The following is a 21830-nucleotide window of genomic DNA, read 5'->3' as shown; positions in this document are numbered from 1 at the left end:
CTGAATTATGAAAGGTTATTATTATTTGTATTTATATTTGAAATCTTAGTTTCGTATCTGTCTGGCAGACAGGAATATGGACATTGCACTATTGAAAGTGTCACTTTAAGTCACTCATCGATAGTGATTGTTGTTGTTGTCTTACTGTCTTACTGTTTAAGTTGTGACAGTGTGATAAAACTAGTTCCACATCCTGTGCCTTATGTTTAATCTTATTTCAAATCCCAACGTTGTGAAATGGCCTGGTTTTTGTGTTGTGCTTTTAAGACGACAAAAAGAAGATGCATAAAGCGATGCATAGTTCTAGTAGATTATAAGCAAAATGTGAACTTTCTGTTAAATTTGCTGCTCATGAGGCTTAAAATTTTTGGTATAATTTCTTTGCATCATGTTGAATGGTATCTTATCGCATCAAATCGCATCAAATCGCATTGTGTAGAATTGAATCGCCATCAAATTAATATCAAATCGTGTTGAATCGGGAACAGGGGTGAATCGTATCGCATCATATCTCCAGGGGATTCATTGAGTCGCTAATGTAGAGTGTCGCTGGTAGTTTATCGTGGTGCGTATCAAATCGTTGTCAGTGATAGAGATTCACATGCCGACTCAGCACAAGGGAGAGGTTTCACACCAGATAACCTGGCGAGGTTATGGAAACTGAGTCAGGGGCTGCTGCATTACACATATTAACTAGGGAGCTGATAACATTTATCAGTGCAGTATTAGTGTCAAGGGGTGAAGGATTGATTTTACCTTCAACACCAGAGAGGGTCTTTCCTTAATCTCTCAAAAATTTGTTTAGTTTCAGATTCTTCACCGAGGCAGGTAGCACGTTTGCAGGCCATGGACTGGTTAAGTGAGGTGAATTCAGAAGTCTCCACCTTGCCTCACCTTCTTCACCTCCCTTTAGCTTCATTTATTCAATTACACTTTACATAGTGGGTGGGCTTCAAGTGTGCAATTGTAAAAAAAATGCTACGGTGAATCTCGAGAATAGACACATACCAGAATATGGTTCAGTTTGCTGAAAACAATTAGACTTTTTATGAATTTTTTTTACAACATCTAGTAAAAGAGCAAAACAGTTATGACAGTTGTGTGTAATTTAACTGCACCATGAAGCCCCTGTCAGCTTTACTGTACTTAAGCAATTAACTGACAAACTGACAATCAAGTTCAAACACAAACTTAGTTGGACAGAGGAAGAGAGAATTTGATTAACATTTCTTAATAATTGTTGTGACTTACATTGTATGAGCATGCAAAGTCAGAATGTTGATGATAATAGAACAAAGAACCATTGTCACACACAAATCTTCAAATTAATTTTAACTGAGCAACGTTAGATTGTTTTGGGGGAGAGATTTAGACTATACAAATTTTGATTATCTTGCCTCTGACTAAAACCAAACCAATATCTAATTCACATTTTTTATACAGTGTCAACTTGTATGTTTATTCCACAGGCTACATTTTTTTGTTGTGATCAAATTTTAATTTTGTTCTGTGAACAAAATATGAACACTGTAAACATTACGAAAACAGAGAAAAAAAAATAAATAAATAAATAAAAACAAAAAATACAAACGTATATTATCAAATTTAGTGGAAGATGTACACGTACATACAGACATGTCTGTCTACGCAGATACATATAATGAATTGACCCAAAAATGAATAACTAACAAAACCTAAAAAAACACCCAATCCCCAGACCCAATCATCCCAATCCAGCATAACACTTTAAATCTGTGAAGATTAGTTAGAAGTGAATACCAAGTCTCTATTGCTCACTCCTTTGCTCCGTGGACTCGAGCTGCTGACAACTCCAACTATACAATGTGACCAATATGTCAGAACCCATTTTCGAAATGAAAGTGAGTGTGGGGGCTTCCAACGTATGGCAATCAGCTTCTCTGGTGCTGGTAGATCAACTAACAATGCTCGTTTTTTGTCCAGTGTCAAGCCTAATGTAGATAAATCATTCAAAATAAGTACAGTGGGTGAACAGAGCAACTTGACAGTAAACACCTTAGAAAGGTTAAAGGCCAGAATCTAGAATCTAGAAACTGGTGCACATTCCCAGAACATATGGAAGTAACTGCCGATCATTTTTGAAGAGCAAAAAGTACATTTGGGATCACGAATGACTTTCATAAGATGGCGTTTCCTTGGCGTCATATAGACCCGATGGATATAGTTGAAATGTATTTGCTGGTGATCAGGGTTTCTGGATGGCAAGCCTAAGTTAACCTATACTTTATCCCAGTCAATGCAGGGTTCAGGTCTGGGATGTCCTCACATAATGTCTAATTCCAGGGGTCTGTAAGAGTCCTGAAACATTAAACAATAAAGCTTAGAAACAAAGCCACTGGTGTTTCCAACAGAGTAAAAATTTAAGAAGTGGGTTTGTAGTGAGAGTACCCTGTAGTGGAAATCCAGGACTTTTTAAGGCTGATAATAGCCTTATTGCATATATCCTGAAATGAAAGTAACCCCTCTTCTCCATAAATGTCAGCAAGTGTACTAATGCATTATCTTTCCCACTCTGTAAAAAAAAAAAAAAAGGGGGGGGGGGGGGGGGGGGGGCTCCGATCTACAGTGGAAAATGTGGACCCCACCCAGAAGACCAGCCAACTAGTTTCTCCACGTTCCTCCATACTGACAGTAAATGTGAAATAATTGGATGGCATTGATGGATGGAAATTTTTGAAAGCAGAATGAATATCTGCTTCTTTAAAGCTCCACAGGACACCTGATTGAGGTCAGTTCAAAACCAGGTAAGTGAAGGTCTGAGTGTAAATGCCCACTTATAAAATTTGAAATCTGGGAGAGACACCGGCCTGCCTCTCTCGCTGCATTGTGGTAAGCTTAATGGCAAGGTCTTTTACCACACCAAAGGAGTTTAGTTGTTGTTGACTGTAACTTGGTCCAATATAGAGGGGTGCAGGAAGGGGGAGTATTGAGCTTATAAAATTGACACTGAGCAGAATGTTCACCTTAATTATAGATATCCGGCCACAAAGAGAATTTGACAGATGAGACCACCTATCTAGGTCTACAACAACTTTGTTGAGGCTGATTATTGTCTGTGTTGAGGAAGAAATATTAATTCCGAGATAAACAAAGCTTTGGGCAATTGGGATGGAGGCTGGGATAGAAGCATTGGACACCTCCTGATTTAGAGGCAACAGAACAGACTTCTGCCATTTTATTTTAAAACCGGAAAACTTGCCATAATAATCGAAAGTTGACGATATGTGAGACACATTGCAATGCGTTGTTTATATATAATAAAACGTCATCAGCATACAGCGACATATGGTGATGCGTTCCTTTAATGGAGATTGGAGAGATTGTGGGTGAGCTGCGGATGGCTTGTGCCAATGGCTCGAGAGACGGGGCGACTAAAGGGCTGAGAGGACAGCCCTGTTTTGATCCTTTTGAGATAGCAAAAGGAGAAGAGCTAGTTTTTTGGGTTATATTTACGGCAGCTGGGTTATTGTAAAGCACCTTATTCATACAAATGAACTGAGTCCCACATCCCATACGTTCAAGAACCGACCACAGGAAAGGCCATTCCAGGAAAATTTTGCGAACACCTTTATGTCTGCATTTAAAAGTGAAAGTCTTGTAGCAGCAGTGAAATTAATGCTGAATTTCCATCCCTAGAAAATGATGCCACTTTGAGTTGAGTACTGAATCATGTCTGAAAGCAGTGGACCGATCAGGGAAAGTGAGATAAAATTCAGGTGGACTTCCTGTTGATCGACCTTTATGCATATCTTTAACCGCTGCCTCACATTCCCGTAATGTGATCGGGCCATCTCGCTTAATGGAACTATCATCACTCAGGCGGGATAATGTTATTTAAAAAATTATTGCATTCATGTTTGTCAAAATTGCTCTCTGATTTGTACAATTCCTGATAGAAAGACACAAAGGAGGCAATTACTCTTTTTGAGTCACATTGTATGATACCATCTTTATCTTTAACGCAAAAAAAATATCAGCATAAGAAATTCTGAACCGTGCCTTAAAAGTGAGTTCATCTCTTTTTTAACCAACTCTTCATCATCTGCCCAAGAGTCAATCAGCAGAGGTGAACAATTGAGTACTGAACATTTGTACTCAAGTATAAGTAAAAGTGCTGGTGTTACAAAAATACTTAAGTGAAAGTACAAATTACTCTTCTCAAAAACTACTATAGAGTATTAATTACTTTTTAAGCGATGGATATTTTATTGCATAAAATAGCAGGCATTCAATTCAATTAACATGTATAAAATATCTACGTTCAAAGCATATTTATCAGACGAGCAAAGTATATAAAAAAAAATCACACTAAAGCAATTTGTTTTGTAAACGAATATAAATATAAAGCAGGCATTTTACTTGTTAAAAGAAGGACAGAAATGTTTTTGAACCTGCATAGAACATTTGAAACGTTTAACTTTTTGAAATACACTGAGAACGACAGGCAGGTACGTTTCTTAAACATCAACATAGCAGCAATTCTGAACACTTCACTTTCTCAACCTTTTGTTCAGTTTGAGTCGGAGCTGCTTTTTTAAGTTAACTGAGTCAATGCGGCTTCGTTTGGCTGTGAAGAGGAGGCCAGCACATTTGGTTAAACTTTGAAGGTTTACTGCTGGAGTTATTCACATGTGTAAATTAATTTTGAGGGACCATTTCAAAAAATATATTTCTGTATATATTCTAAATTCCACATCTGTCTAAAGAGTATCGGTCAATGTATCAGTATTTAAATATTTTGACTCCCTTTTATCAGTATAAATTTGAAGAAATCCAGTGTCAGGTCTCAAAATTAACAAATAGAGCAAATTATATTTATATAACAAAACTAAATTAATAAAAGGGATCAAATCCACAAAAAATGCTACCCATAGAGCAAACATATAAAAACAATCCATCTTATGTTCTATTTAAAAAAAAAAACAATATCAAGCAACATATAAGCCAATACTAATTAAGATTCATGTCACTGTGATGGACCAATATCAGGTCAATGACCAGCAGATACATCAGTCAGGCTCTGCTCTAGTGCTATATGTCAACTGAAAGCTGGGAACCTGAAGATTAATTTGAAATGCAGCTCCACTGTGTGCCAGGTTTTTTTTTAACAGCTCACCTTATACACTGAAACTGCTGCAATGAAATGACTATTATGATGCAAGACTGTAAACACATGGTACACATGAATATATTGTGCAGTTTTCCAGTCAGCCCTAATTTATCCAACTGTAACACCGTTTAAGGACCCCAATATGCAGGAATAACAAAATACAAGAGGGTAAAATTTACTATATGACAGCACGCAAAATAACTGGGTGACTATTATGGAGAAGTGGACGTGTCATGGTTAATTTTCAATGGATGCAATTTATGTTCCAGTTTCCTATAAAATGGTGTCACTCTAAAACAAAATGCAGGCCTGCTGAATATAGGCCTGTAAGTATTAGATAACTATAGATTTATTTTAGTGTGATGCCAAATATCAAGCTAAAACATTTCAAGGATTGTGGCTCAATTATCCATGCACACACGTGCACATGTTAGCTAGCTCTGTTTTGTTTTGATACCAGGCTAACCCATGACAGTGAAAACACCTTGATAGACTAATTTTAGCGAGACAAATAACCTTAATACATGAAAAATACCGTGAAAAATTGTTGTAGTTATAATTCAAATATGTTGTATTGTTTTTTTTTAAAGCAAACAAAAAATAACAATCAATTAACAAAGTGCAATAACAAAACAAACAGCAGAGATGGACAGTTACATTTCCATGTATGTAATGGCAGAGAACAAGTGTCAATGTGTACAATAAACAGTAGCACAAAGACCTGTAAACCTGTAAAACCTGTAAACCTGGTTTCTAAAGATGGGCTTGCCCTCCCCTCTCCCACCCCAACTTTTCAGAATTAAACTAAACTAAGGCACCATATTTATGATATTTTAACCCAAAGCAAGTCCCACAGAGCCCAGCGGTGTATTGTGGCTCAAGGGTCAAGTCAGGACATATTTTGAGCAGATGTTTGAGTGTCATGGAAGTAAGATAAGAAAGGCTCCCAGATCCTATAGAATGTGTCTGATGAGCCGTGGACAGATGCACGGAGCTTCTGGAAACTGAGACATGCCATTAAAGAATCTTCAACTCTCCCCCAACATATGAACTGTGCAAATATCATTCTTCTACTAAAACCGGATAAAGAGCCCACACTACCATCTCGCTATCACCCAATATCACTAATCAATGTAGATCTTAAAATAATTAGTAAAACATTAGCAAGCAGACTGGAAAAAATCACACCCCACATCATACACCCTGATCAAACTGGGTTCATTAAAGGACGACACTCCACTAACAATACATGTAGATTAATTAACCTTATAGACCACTCCACTAACACTACACATAGATTAATTAATCTTATAGACCACTCCACTAACAATACACATAGATTAATTAATCTTATAGACCACTACACTAACAATACACATAGATTAATTAATCTTATAGACCACTCCACTAACAATACACATAGATTAATTAATCTTATAGACCACTCCACTAACAATACACATAGATTAATTAATCTTATAGACCACTCCACTAACAATACACATAGATTAATTAATCTTATAGACCACTCCACTAACAATACACATAGATTAATTAATTTTATAGACTACTCCACTATCAATACACATAGATTAATTAATCGTATAGACCACTCCACTAACAATACACATAGATTAATTAATTTTATAGACCACTCCACTAACAATACACATAGATTAATTAACCTTATAGACCACTCCACTAACAATACACATAGATTAATTAATCTTATAGACTACTCCACTATCAATACACATAGATTAATTAATCGTATAGACCACTCCACTAACAATACACATAGATTAATTAATCTTATAGACCACTCCACTAACAATACACATAGATTAATTAATCTTATAGACCACTGCCACCACAATAAACAAAAGGCCATTATCACCTCCTGAGATGCAGAAAAAGCCTTTGATAGGATAAATTGGACATTTCTACTCGCTACACTCCGGTAATTTGGATTTAGAGAAAATTACCTCTCCTGGATAAAAATACTGTATACCTCACCCAGTGCCTGTGTTAAAACCAATGACCGAAAAACTGGATAGTTGATTTTTTTGAGTGTACAAAGAAACGCTTCACATGTATAACTTAGAATTAAAAAGGGCCAGACAATCTTTCTTCTCTGAGATTATCACCAAACACAGTAATAATGCTGGTACTTTGTTTAGTGTTGTGGACAGATTGACCAATCCCTCGCCATCAGTACCTCCTGAACTGTTATCGAATGCATCTTGTCATGATTTTCATCCCATTTTACCCAGAAGATTACACAGATCAGACTGAGTCTGTCAGTCGACCTCGGGCATTACGACTGTAACGCCTGAACCTCCACACAAACATGTTCTGTTTAATCTGGTAGATTGAGCAGCAGCAGCCCTCTAACCCACAACATGCAGCCTCCACACTCTGCCAACAAAGATTTTTAAAGATGTTATTTTATTGTTTAGCTCCAGATGTACTACAGAGAGTCAACATCTGGAGCTAAACAATTAAAAACATCTTTAAAAAACTTTGTGGGCAGAGTATTTTAAAGATGTTATTTTATTGTTTAGCTCCAGATGTACTACAGAGAGTACACAGCTCTCTTCAGACGGGTTTTTTTTCCAAAAACTCTAAAGACAGTCGTTATCAAAGCTCTTTTAAAAAAAGAGTAATCTGGATGCTTCAGTATTTAGTAATTACAAGCCGATATCAAACCTTTAAGTAAGATTATTGAAAAGGTGGTTTTTTACTTTAACTTTAATGCTTTTATGGCACAAAACAATTACCTAAATGTTTTACAGTCTGGATTGAGGTCCGAGCACTGAAACACTCTTATTAAAGAGCTGAATGACGTCTCCATGAGCAGTGACAGAGACAGAGTCTCAGTTTTAGTGTTACTGGATCTTAGTGCTGCTTTGGACACAAGTTGACCACAACATCCTGCTGGACCCACTGGAACAATGGTTGGAATTTCTGGCTCTGCACTCAGTTGGTTTAAATCCTCCTGGCAAGATGGCCACTATTCTGTGTCAACGTGTTCTTGACCTGGAATCTGGTCTTATCTCACATGCTAATGTGCTAAGGATGTGCATGTTAATGCCTAAGCTGAGCATTGGCATTAATGAGCATTAAAAAGGGTAAGAATAAAGCATGCGACCTAACCATACTAACGTGTGTGTCTGTGTGTGTATTCATGTTGTGTCCATGCAATGTGTGTGGCAGATCAGAGAGCCTGGCAGCAGACACACACAGTCCTGAGCAGAGCTGGCTGTCAGGAGCAGGAGCACAATGCGAGGCAATGGTCCCAAACAAGTGGTTATGGTTTCTTCTCCTCTTCCTCCTCTCCTCCTCCTGCTTCTCTTCTCCTGCTTCACCTCCCCCTCCTCCTCTCCTCCTGCTTCTCTTCTCCTGCTTCTCTCTTTGTCCCTCTCCTCCTGCTCGTCTCCTCCTGCTCCTCTTCACCTGCTCCTCTCTTCCTCTTCCTCCATCTCCGTCTCCTGCTCCTCTCCTCCTGTCCTCCTGTCTTCTCTTCCTCCTTCTCCTCCTCCTGCTGTGTGTGTGTGTGTGTGTGTGTGTGTGTGTGTGTGTGTGTGTGTGTGTGTGTGTGTGTGTGTGTGTGTGTGTGTGTGTGTGTGTGTGTGTGTGTGTGTGTGTGTTAAAAGACATCAAAAGTGTAACAAAGAATTCCTGAACATTGAACATCGATAAGCATAAAGTGTCATGATTTCCAGTAATGTGAAGTTTTGTAGAAGAAGCTTCAGCCCTGCTGAAGAAGTGCGATTACATGTTGACATACTAAAACATGTAACTGTACTCTATCACATATACAGTACAGTACTGTGTCTGGGACTAACTCTAAATGTACTCACCCAATAAAGTAAGTGATGATGAGCAGTTGGACGACTCGGTTGATGATGCCGATGGTCCAGCTCTTCACCACCACTGACTTGGTGGTTTCATAGGTGAAGAAGTCGGTTATGCAGGACCACATTCTGGCTGTGATCCACAGAGACTGACAGGAACCTCCACCAGCAGCAGTTACAGATTAGTTATAGATTAGTTATAGATTAGTTACAGATTCAGGTCCCCGGCTTTGGCTTTTCCTTCTTCTTTTGTTTCAAAGTAACGACCAGCGATCTCGTCCTGCTGTGAAGCTCCCAGCAGCTCCACACTTATTCTTTGAGCATCGTCATCCTCTGCTCCTTTCACTGCTTCTGGAGATCCTGCTCCACCTCCCTCCTCTCCTCCACCTCAACTCTCTCACCTTCTCCACCTCCCTCCCATCCTGCCAATCTTCCACTTCCCTCCTCCACATCTCTCACCTCCTCCACCCCCTCCCCTCCTCCACATCTCTCACCTCCTCTACCTCCCTCCCATACTCCTCTATTCCACCTCCCTCCCCACCTCCACCTCCCTCCCATCCTAACCTCTCTCCCCTCCTCCATCTCACTCCCCTCCTCCACCTCCCTCCCATCCTCCTCTCTTCCACCTCCTCCACCTCCCTGACCTCTTACCTTCCCCACCTCCCTCCCATATTCCTCTTCTCCACCTCCCTCCCATATTCCTCTCCTCCACCTCCCTCCCATATTCCTCTCTTCCACCTCCCTCCACTCTTGCACCTCCCTCCCATCCTAACCTCTCTCCCCTCCTCCACCGCCTCCCATCCTCCACATCTCTCACCTCCTCCACCTCCCTCCCATCCTCCCCTCTTCCACCTCCTCCACCTCCCTCACCTCTTACTTTCCCCACCTCCCTCCCGCCCTCACCTCCATCACATCCTCCAATGCCCTCCCATCCTCACCTCCTCCTCCACCTCCCTCCCATCCTCCCCTCTTCCACCTCCTTCCCCACATTCACCTCCATCTTATCCACCTCTCTTCCATCTCCTACACCTCCTACACCTTTCTCACCCCCTCCATTTCCCTCCCATCCTCCCTTCTTCCACCTCCTCCACCTAACTCACCTCTCTTACCACCCCCGTCACATCCTCCAACACCCTCCCATCCTCACCTCCTTCACCTCCCTCTCATCCTCCTCTCCTCCACCTCCTTCAGCTCCCTCACCTCCTCCACCTCCCTCCCATGCTCCTCTCTTTCACCTCCCTCCCCTCTTCCACCTAACTCCCATCCTAACCTCTCTCCTCTCCTCCACATCTCTCACCTCCTCCACCTCCCTCCCATACTCCTCTCTTCCACCTCCCTCCCTTCCTCACCTCCTTCATCTCCCCTACCTCCCTCCCACCCTGTCCTCTTCCATCTCCCTCCCCTCCTCCACATCTCTCACCTCCTCCACCTCCCTCCCATCCTCCTCTCTTCCATCTCCTTCCCCTCCCTTACCTCCTCCACCTCCCTCTCATACTCCTCTCTTCCACCTCCATCCCCTCTTCCACCTCCATCCCATCCTAATCCCCTCCTCTCCTCCACCCCCTCCCCTCCTCTAAGTCTTTCACTCCTCCACCTCCCTCCCTTCCTCCCATCTTCACCTCCTCCACCTCCCTCACCTCTTCCACCTCCACCTCCCTCTTATCATCCCGTCTTCCATCTCCCTCACCTCCTCCACCTACTTTCCATATGCTTATTTTTCTTTTGCCTGTGCAGACAAACTGTTGAGCAGTCAAAGCTTTGTAGAAAGACGTTCCAGTGTTGCTTTCACAGGTAATGAAATTAAGTTTTCTCTGAAAGTCCACTTCACGTCACTGAAGGGAATTGGATTACATTTAAAATTCATTTATCTCAAATTTACAACATTATGGCTTTCAGATTCAGGCTGTTTGTGAGGTAGGAAGGTAAAAAACGTCATGAGAAGACTCCATGTTTAATCAAACATTTTAAACATTCCCCAATAACAAAATAATTCGGTCAGAAGGATGTAATTCTTTCTGCTGATCCAAATATGCACGCAAACATTGCTCTGTCTTATCAATTTATTTTGGGATGTTAGAGGTGCTCAACATACTGAAAACAGAATAACCTGGAAAAATTGAGATATGAATCATAGACGTGTTCTTAAAGGTGTTGTCAGTATTTAGCGAATTGAAAAAGTACATTTGATTAAGAATTTTAAACTTATACTTGTTGAGCACTGCAACTGTTGTATGAGGGTCACTGTGTTGATCAGGAACAATGTTGTAAACATTAATACTATCACTCCTTCTCTTCCAGATATTTAAGAGACCTCCAGAGGTGTCCTAAGTGGTTAGGAGGTCCCAGCAAGGGGCGAGAGAGATGTGCGCCAACATTCCGGGAGTGGAAGGAAGTCCTGGCTTTGTTTGCTGACGAGCAGCTGATCAACCTGGAACCTTTCCACCAGTGCTTTAAGTGGGCTGGTATGCAGGGACTTTTTTCTCGTGTAACAGAACTTTACGTAATTTCTGGACTATAAGCCTCTACTTATTTCACACGTTTTGAACCCCACAGTTTAAACAATGACGCTAATTTGTGGATTTTTATGGGTAAATGAGCTTCATGCATATAATATGGGGCTCATACTGTTTACATTATCAGCAAATACTGTCAACAGAGATAAAACCCTCAATGTTTGTGTATTTTTGCAGTAATTCACTTGCCCTCCCTCCCGCTCCCTCTCTCTTTCCCTTCAGCCCCTCGCCCCACCACAGAAGCCATGTTTAAGACTCGTTTTTTCTTTAAAAGAGATATTTCTTTATTCTTAGAAAAGAAATTCCCTTCTGTGATTGGTCATTTCTATGGACACTGAGGTGACGTCACCTAAAACTCAGTTTATGGCACATAGTACTGCTGTAATTCAGCTCTGAGAGTGACACTAAAGATTCAGTCCTCCACTTCACTGAAAGTGCGAGTAAGACACTTGATAACTTACTTTAAAGTGCAGCTTTCAGCGAAGAATTTCTTTACTCATAAGTCAACTCTAAGCAGGGTTCTTAGGAGTAATTCCAAGAAGCTTGATGAATACCTTGCCCAGATTTCATTTAGTATGAGAGGCTGAGTCCTCTGGCTGGTGTCCACATCCAAACTCACACCACCAACTGTCTCCAGGAGATGAGGTTTCACTCTAACTTAATCAGAGCTGCTTTGGTCTGAGGCCACATTGACTCCTGAATACTCCCATCAGATTGCAGTCACTTAGCAGGAGTCCATGATGGAGTGCTCCACACAGAGGCAGGAAACACTCAATTATCAGCCTCTCACTCTCTCTCTCTCTCTCTCTCTCTCTCTCTCTCACACACACACACACACACACACACACACACACACACACACACACACACACACACACACACACACACACACACACACACACACACACACACACACACACACACACACACACACACACACACACACACAGAGAGACAGAATTTTCAATAGAATAGAATAACTTTATTCATCTCAGGGGGAAATTCTTCACGGTATGAGTTGTAATTTACAGCACGCAGAATAAAATCCTCATAAAGTATCAAACATCTAAGCAAATGAATAGAAAAAAAGAAAAAGAAACGTTAAAGCTTGTGTAACTATTGTTAGATGGCGCCACCTGCTGGTTAAAGGTGGCAGGTCTTCTCACTCCTGGGAGAGGTTTTGTTCTGTAATAATGAATCTTCTGACTTTCCTTGGCAACAACCAGACGGACCGTGTTGTTAGTGCTGTGTTGGTTCAGACGTCACTGAGCTCTGAGTTCTGCAGTCAAACACGTTGTAGACACGTAGAGAACCCAAGTCTCTCTCTCTCTCTCTCTCTCTCTCTCTCTCTCTCTCTCTCTCTCTCTCTCTCTCTCTCTCTCTCTCTCTCTCTCTCTCTCTCTCTCTCTCTCTCTCTCTCTCTCTCTCTATGAGGAGTGTGTGTGTGGGAAGAGTGTGGTGTGGAGCTCTGAGCGGAGTTGGTGATAAAGTGCTGTTTTTGAGTTGTTTGAACAGGTTACTGACTTGTTCCGGTCGTTTCATGGTGAGATAGTTTGTGGTGAGTGAAGGTGTGTGTTTGTCTGGTTTGGTGAGGCTGTGGTGCAGTTAGCATCACGCTGGTGGTGTAGCACCATGGCTTCCACCAAGCTGAGCAGGAAACGTGGGTTCTAACTGAAAACCGGTTCTCCTGCTCGGTGGAGGAGTGTGTGACAGTGGTGGCAAAGGTGGTGGGAGCAGCAGGCATAGTGTCTGCTGCAAGAATGACTGGATCTGTGGTGATGTTTGTGAGGGAGGTAGAGAAGGCTAACGCTGGCGTGGCAGCTGGTGTGATGAGGGACATGCTGGTGGAGATGATGTCTCTGAGCACACCAGCTCAGAGTTCTCGTGGGAAACGTTCCACCACTCGTGGAGGATGGAACCCTGGTGGAGCTGCTCACCAGATATGGAAAGGTGGCATCTCCTGTGAGGAAGCTGTCCTCAGGCTGTTAGGAGCTGTGCAGAGAACAAAACACTATAAACGTGAAGAAAATGGAGAGAACCCGACATCCGTATGGACTTTGTGCTTGTATGTTACATATTTTCCTTTGGTACCATTCTTTAGTGAAATAGCACAAACAACCCATACAATTTGTGGCCACAGTCTTTTTTAGCTTCAGATAACATATGAAGGACCTTTAGCCATTACAAGTGGAATGAAGGTGATCAGAAGCTTTGAACAGATGTAAATACCATCAAATGGAGAATCTGCTGTTGGGATGGATTTTATTCTCTTGTGACTAGAGAAAGAAGAGCCGAGCCCCTGCTCTGATCTTGTAGCAGTATTGGTAATATTTTCACCACTTAACTTCATTTTCAGACCATATCTGAGGAGAGGTATCGCCCGCTCACATCAAGGCTGCCGGTTGGTCGACCCAGATGGAAGTTGCATTTGGATGAAATTGTAAAGACCAACCAACAGTAAGTAGAGGGGAGGGTATTCATTCAGTGTTTAATCACTGTTCTAAAACCTGCTCATCTTCTCACGTCCGTTTCTTTTCTTCGTGTGGTTTCAGTAGGTGCGTCGGGGTATTCTGCTGTGGACCAAAGGGCATTTCAAGGACTCTTCACAGACTGTGTAACGCAGCCCAACCCTCGGGGACTACCTTTGAATTCAATAAGTAGTCTGTCAGCTGATTGAAAAAAAAAAATATATATTTTGTTTTAATTTCTACAATTTGTTAAAAACAAGCACTCTATGGATGGATTAGCATTCATTTTATACACATTCTTAAATATGTAAGCAATCTGTTGGGTGTCAAATTACATCTAGGAAAAAGGCAAGAACCCCCCCCAACTTTATTTATATTTTGTATGAATCTCAACGACCAGAAGAGGCCCAGTGGGACAAACATGAAGGTGCTCCATGTTGACCTCAAACCGGGAGCTTCAGAGGATTCACCTGCAGCATGTGAGAGAAACCAAAGGAACCAGCTCTGCTTCGTGTCTCCACCCAAAGATGCTTTGCTTTTCTCAAGTCGTTGCACCTTTTCCCTAGACTTGTACATCTCTCAGGGATAAGGCTGATTATTGAAACACATTCAAAAAACAGTGACCTGCCAAGTGCAATGTGCTTTAAATGAGCGTTAACCAAAACAACCATTGCTCAGTTAATCCTTATTGGATTCAACACTGACACCCGACAACCTCTACAAACCAAAAGTGGAACCAAACCCCGTCAACACCACCTATCAACCACATCTTTTTCTTCACATTCAAAATAGTGGATTATCTTCTACTCAAGAAATAAGTCGACACTTTCACTGTTTTTGTTGAAAATACACTTAAATGTCTTTTTAGTTCAGTTTATGTTTGAAGGTGGAGAGTAAACTGATGTTTGTGTTTCAGGAGCCTTTAGAAAAGTATGGGACGTCGATTCTCAGTAGATTTCATTGGTGTTTGTATGTGAAACTCATCAGGGTGAAAACATGGATATCTTGAAACGTATCTGAAATGTCAAACTTTGTCTTTTTTTTTTTTTTTTAAATTGGGTCAGGATAACATTTTAGATGGACTTTTTCCCTTGCTCCTCTCCGGAGGGCCTTGATTACAGAACATCCCGGCCGGGGGACTTGTTCCTTATCAGGATCTGGGAACATTTGCTTTCCTGAAAGGGAGGAGACAAACAACAAACACTGCTGCTCTTTCTGTTTTAATTCTTAAGACCCAAACTAATTTAGGCCCCGTTTACTTGAACACCTTGAAAGCAGTGGCGGCTGGTGATAAATATTTTAGGTGGGGCTCTTCATTATGATTTCATTTCAGCCAATGTTGACTTCATTTAAATATATTGCGTTTATAAACCATTTTACAACAATCTTTTTAGACTGAGAGAGATCCCCAGTGATGAAACAATAAAGTTCTTTTAAACAGCTGGTGAACAGAGAGCACTTATTAATATGACTCTTTTATGACCAACCTTGTAAACAAATACAAGCAGAAGCTTCATTAGTCCTTTTTAGAAAATGAAGGTGTTTTGGGGCTGGTTTACTTGAAATGACAGTCTGAGTTTAGGAAAAAACAAAGGGTATATCAGGTAGTATATACTATCAAAGAACACATCGATTCATCTTTCTGAGCATTTACTGTAAGAACGGGCTCTATTGGCAGGAATAGTTTTATCGCTACTGCAGCATTATTCGACATCCATGAGGTGTAATCGCTGAGCTTTTAGTCAAATACACATTGAAACCCAACATTACCTGGATCTTGGCATTAGACACATGCATACTGCTTCTAAGAAGACGCCAGAGCTCCTGCGTCAAACTAAGTGTTGTAGTATCATCAGCAGGGGAAGGCTGCAGTGAGCACCAGTGACATTACTGGGTATTTTTTATGAGATTATTATTGAAGTGTCTGTCTCCGCTGCTGCAGCAGTTTGCAGTCTGCAGACTTTCCCTGGTACACTGGTTACACCGCCGGCTGCTCAGAGACCAAGCTTATCTCTGCTGCTCCAAAGAAACATGGCGACTTTTGAAGAAAAGCTCGGGACACATTTTGTGCCTCACGGCGTTGAGAAAAAGAGGCTTCGTTTGTGTGTTGACATTTTGTTACAGAGTTATAAATTATCATGTACAAATCACCTTCCTGCTGAACCAGAGAGGCAACAGGGTCCTCCTCCTCCTCCTCCTCCTCCTCCTCCTCCTCCTCCTCCTCCTCCTCCTCCTCCTCCTCCTCCTCCTCCTCCTCCTCCTCAGCTTCAGGGTCCATCATCCAGCCATGACAGCCACTGCGTCATCAAATACTCGTTGTCCAATTCTCCATTAACGCCTATGCGTACTCGTAAATTTGCATTTCCGCACTTCCGAGGACGCCTTGCAAGTAGTTCCCGAACATGTTTTCTTCCCCAATCAACTTCCCTTGTACGATCTTGTGACCCACTGAGGTCCTTTGTTTAGGTGTATCGGGGACATGAATGTGGACTTGAATCGATCCCTCCCAACCATTTACTGGAGCGTGATTTGTTTCCAGTGTGTTTTTGGACTTGTTGACAGTGTTGGCCTGGATGGTAAAGGCTTGGACAACCAAACAACATCATCAGGGTGAAGGCTGTGAGATGAGACGAACTAGGGAACCCCACACGTCCGCGTCAAAACGTGACCTTGAAATTTTTGTGTCAGGATGGCCGAGCGGTCCAAGGCGCTGCGTTCAGGTCGCAGTCTCTTCTGGAGGCGTGGGTTCAAATCCCACTTCTGACAGCAGAGCATGTGTTAAAACATGCAGGTGTGTCTGTGAACCTTTCAGGGACTAAAAATTATACTTCCTCTCATGGTGCCATGTGCCTGAGCAGAGCTACCTAATTGGGCAAAGGGAGGGCCTACCTTGATTGGATTGGCTAAACCTCCAGATTACACTGTATACAGTTTTATTCATGATTCACTCATTGGAGCACACACTCTTTAAAAATTGAAACAAGCCAGGGAGAGAGGTGACAGACTTTCTTAGCTTCTGGGGCATCATGCCCAGGTAAGGGGAATCATATTACTGTTGCAATACCTGTAGAAAGTCAATTTTGCAGAATATGACCCCTTTAATCTCTGAAGTTCGTTGCTCCTTCAAGACAAATGTATCCACACTACCCTGTTGGGCTTGTGCATAGTTTCTGTAGTGTAGTGGTTATCACGTTTGCCTAACACGCAAAAGGTCCCCTGTTCAAAACAGGGCAGAAACACAGAGGAAGCTTTTTTTCTAAAACTCCAAAACAGAGTTCAACTCTGGCTAAAAAACTTTTAGTCCCATTTGTCCAGCTTTCAAGGAGACATTCAGCACATTAATTTGTCCTTCCGAATTGTCATCCTTTGCAAACACTGACTACGATCTGAAAATCAGATCTGAATGCCATCATTCAGATCATACTTCTGAAAGATCATTTTTCCTGATCGCTTTCAATCGGCTCTCATGTCAGAGGTCTTCTCCTGCCAAGATGTCCTCAAATAAATGTGGTTTCTGGAGCCCAGGCTCTAAAATAGCACAGAGAAGTATTATTATCCACTTAAATTGTTCATTAGGAAAATAATTATTCTCTTAAAAAACATGATGTGTTATTTGGATATAAATAATCAATTCATAGTAGTAGATTTACACATAGGTTAAAAAACAGATAACATGTGATTTAAGAATAAATATTGCTATAAATAGCATAGGATATAATCACACATATGTAAATATTGGATAAAATCTCATTTAAAATCTTAAAACTATCATGATTCGAGAAAATTGAGTGAAAATACTTCAACAAACGAGGAAGTGAAACATCGTGCATTTTATTGTGAAGGGCCAAATTCGACAATGCTCTGATAACCTCTGCGAACCTATCACAAAACCTCCGCGAGACATCTGCAAACTTTGTTTTCCGGAAATACAGCGATCACAGAAAAGACGCGGATGCTGCCTCGTGCTGATCTGAAAACTTGGAAAAAGTTAAGAGGGCTGTATGATCTACATCCATCTGCTGGGTGAGAGACAAATATTAACGTCTGAGTGACGTTATATTGATTAGTGATGGTAATTACTCCATGCTGATCAATATATTGTTAAACTCTGTTAGAGCAGCATGAGCAGCCGATGAAATCTGCTGTCTGTACAAGGTGGACAATTACAGAGCCAAATCATTCCTACCTCCACTCAGCGGTGAGTGAGACACAGTAAGATGTGTGAATGTGATTGAGTGTGATTTTTTGGTTGATTCTTGGTCATCCTTGAACATGGTTATTTGACTGTGAAAACTTGAAAGAGGAGAAAACCTGAACTGTCACTAGCAGAGGATGGTTTCGATCCATCGACTTCTGGGTTATGGGCCCAGCACGCTTCCACTGCACCACTCTGCTAAGTGCAGGGTTCTCAAGGAGTGTCCACTGTACTTAGCAGTTCTGTTTGCATTATTTGAGAAATCGATTTCATTGTCGAACACGAGCACTCATTGTTTTGTTACGAAGAGGCACTCTGTGGTTTATTTCCGAACATCTTTTCTTCCCAAATCAACTTCCATTGTACGATCTTGCGACCCACTGAGGTCCTTTATTTAGGTGTATCGGGGACATGAATGTGGACTTGAATCGATCCCTCCCAACCATTTACTGGAGCGTGATTTGTTTCCTGTGTGTTTTTGGACTTGTTGACAGTGTTGGCCTGGATGGTAAAGGCTTGGACAACCAAACAACAGCATCAGGGTGGAGGTGTCGTGACTCCAGTTTCAGGGTTTCCAGGAGCATTGTTATGTTGATACTGATGCTCCTGCTGGTCATCAGGTATTCTGCTGTACTGCTGATTGATGGTGTCACCTTCTAATTCTTCCTCCTGCTGGTCATCAGGTATTCTGCTGTACTGCTGGTTGATGGTGTCACCTTCTAATTCTTCCTCCTGCTGGGGCCGTTGATAGAGCCACGTTCTAATTCCTCCTCCTGCAGAGCCACAACACATCTGTTACCTAAACAACAAACTTTTCCCCTCTATCATAGTGGAGTTATTTGTCAAGCCAAAGGAGGTTTATTCAAAGTTGAATTGTTCATTTTGTACTTCTAAACATGTATATTACAGACTGGTTTTTAACCACAGGTATATGCAGGGAAGATTCTACCTTGCTGACATGTTTCAGCTGCATCTGTAGTCTTCCTCAGAGCATCATCTGGCCGGTTAGGGTTAGGGTTAGGTTATTATTATTATTATCAGACCTCAGGTATAATATTCACAGTGCAAAAATGTCATTTCTTTTGTGCGCCGCTGCTGAAAAGCTCCAATCAAGCAGCTAAAGTTTGGCCTGTGAATTACAAGTGTTGGTAAAAAAACAAGTAACTGTTGTCTGGAGTAATGGCAGCGATCAGCGGCAGACATAGAGAGAGACACTGCAAACACAACTTCTATATAATCATCATCAGTCCCCCTATAGTGTCATCAAACTATAGAGAAACTTCACATGTCACCATGAGCTCATATTAGCATATTACCCATTGGGATGTGTTTGTGAGTGTTGGTCAGCACTGGTGTCTCACTGTAACCTTCCTTGTTTGGATCAAGCAGATGTTTCTGTGTGACCTTTCTTTATTCTGTGTATTGTGGCTTTTTCCTCCCATCCAAAGACATACTTACAAAGTTGATAGCACTGAATTTCAAAGTGAAGGTGTGTTTCTAGTGTGTATGAGGTGTTGACAGGTGAACAGCTTGCACAATTCAGTTTAGTTCTGTAAAGAATGTACTTTTACAGCATTCCATTGAAAATGACTTCAGATGTATTTACATTTCTTGTGAAATTGGTTGAACAGAATGAAGGTTTTTCCGATTGAATAATGTAGAAAAGCAGAGCCACAGTCTTTAGATGTGGACATGTTTTTGATTTCATTTGTATTTTGGTGGTTTGGGTGAGTGGGGGTGTCAGCCGGGCGTATTAGAGCCCAATATGTAAGGAGGAGCCAGAATGAAAAACCAGCTGAATTGTTCTAACAGTAGATTTGAGAAGAATTCAGGTGGTTGTCTCATGTTGGCTGGTTGTTCCATCCTGGACTCTAACAAGACTCATCATGCAGCAGTATTGACTGTTGTTAACAGCTTTTATTTTCTTAACAACACACTCCGTTGCTCTGGTGGGGGAGGGCTTGGGGTGTGGTCTCAGGTTCTTGACAAGACCTTTTCTCTGTTGACTTCTTTTTTCTTCTCCTCACCCTCTTCCTCCTTTCAGCTATCTCTTCTCCTGCTCCTCCTCTTACTGCTCTATCTCCTGCTTCTCCTCCATTCTGCTCTCTCTTGTCCTGGTCCTCCTGCTCCTCCTCCTCCTCCTGCAGCAGTTTGTTCTCCAGCTGCTGCTGCTCCTCCAGCTGCTCCTCCTGCAGCGGCTCCACCAGCTCCTCCTCCAGCTGCTCCTCCAGCTCCTCCTCCAACTGCTTCTCCAGCTGCTCCTCCAGCTGCTCCTCAAGCTGCTCCTCCAGCTGCTTCTCCAGCTGCTCCTCCAGCTGCTCCTCCTCCGGTTGCTCCTCCAGCTGCTCCTCCTTGAGCTGCTCCGCCAGCTGCTTCTCCTGCAGCTGCTCCTCCTGCAGCTGCTTCTCCAGCTGCTCCTCCTTCAGCTGCTCCTCCAGCTGCTTTTTCTTCAGCTGCTCCTCCTCCTGCTCCTCCTCTAGCTGCCTCTCCTCCAGCTTCTCCTCCAGCTGATCCTCATCCAGCTTCTCCTCCTTCAGCTGCTCTTCCAGCTGCTTCTCCTGCAGCTGCTCCTCCTGCAGCTGCTCCACCAGCTCCTCCTCCAGCTGCTCCTCCTTGAGCTGCTCCTCGAGCTGCTTCTCCTGCAGCTGCTCCTCCTCCAGCTGCTCCTTCTGCAGCTTCTCCTCTAGCTCCTCCTGCAGCTGCTTCTCCAGCTGCTTCTCCAACTGCTCTTCCAGCTTCTCCTCCTCCTGCTCCTCCACCAGCTCCTTCTCAAGCTGCTCCTCCACCAGCTCCTCCTCCAGCTCCTCCTCCAGCTGCTTCTCAAGCTGCTCCTCCAGCTGCTCCTCCAGCTGCTTCTCCAGCTGCTTCTCCAGCTCCTCCTCCAGCTGCTTCTCCAGCTGCTCCTCCAGCTGCTCCTCTTGAAGCTGCTCCTCCAGCTGCTCCTCTTGAAGCTGCTCCTCCAGCTCCTCCTCAAGCTGCTCCTCCAGCTGCTCCTCCTCCTGCTCTCTATCAGAGGTGCACACCACCTCCATGTTTTTGTCAGAAGAGTTGAGGTTGATATTTTCCTCTTCTTCATTTAAGGCTTTCAGCTCCTTTTCTAGAGCTGTTATTTTCTCCTTGTTATTTTTTAGAGTTTTCAAAGTCTTGGTGGCGACTCCCATGACTTGGGTCGCCACAATTTGTCTGTTTAATGTTGGAGCAGCACATATATACTGTAAAACACAAGCAAAGACAATCTCAGTTTGATTTGTACAGTACCTTAGTAAATGTTACTGTGGTCTTCAATCTCCCTCTCACTTCTTTCACATCCAAAATGACCTGGTTCTACTGGAAATACTTCTGACTTCTAGAATGTATTTAACAACAACTTACATTCAGAATCTGGAGCACGTCATGGAGGAGTTGACCCTCGTCAGTGTCCATTTCCGGAAGTAACGGAAGAAATGGCAGGTTTTCCATTTGGTCACTACAATCTGCAGCAAATATTTGGAATAATATTTTGTCAACTTTTCACAGAAAATCGCCAACACACTCCTAGTAATTCTGCACTGATAATGATCTTTTTTTATCCCCCAAAAATTGCTTTTCACGAGTCATCAAGTTCACCAAATGTACTTTCTTTTCATTCTACTCACATTGTTGAGGTGA

At 42.2% G+C, this 21830-nt stretch overlaps 1 protein-coding gene across 1 annotated transcript in view; it reads right to left on the bottom strand.

Annotated features, from left to right (window-relative positions):
* Positions 1-9359, bottom strand: part of p2rx3b (purinergic receptor P2X, ligand-gated ion channel, 3b) — a 32363-nt gene extending 23004 nt beyond the window's left edge. The window contains exon 1 of the mRNA XM_080464175.1: positions 9013-9359. Within this exon, the coding sequence (XP_080320301.1) occupies positions 9013-9134 (122 nt within the window). The 5' untranslated portion in view covers positions 9135-9359. The remainder of the gene's footprint in view (positions 1-9012) is intronic.
* Positions 9360-21830: the final 12471 nt, after the last annotated feature.

Source organism: Lipophrys pholis, assembly GCF_963383615.2.
Source record: "Lipophrys pholis genome assembly, chromosome: 5".
Classification (NCBI taxonomy): Eukaryota; Metazoa; Chordata; class Actinopteri; order Blenniiformes; family Blenniidae; genus Lipophrys; species Lipophrys pholis.
Note: the sequence above shows the minus strand (reverse complement) of the source record. Positions and strands in the feature narration are given on the sequence as shown.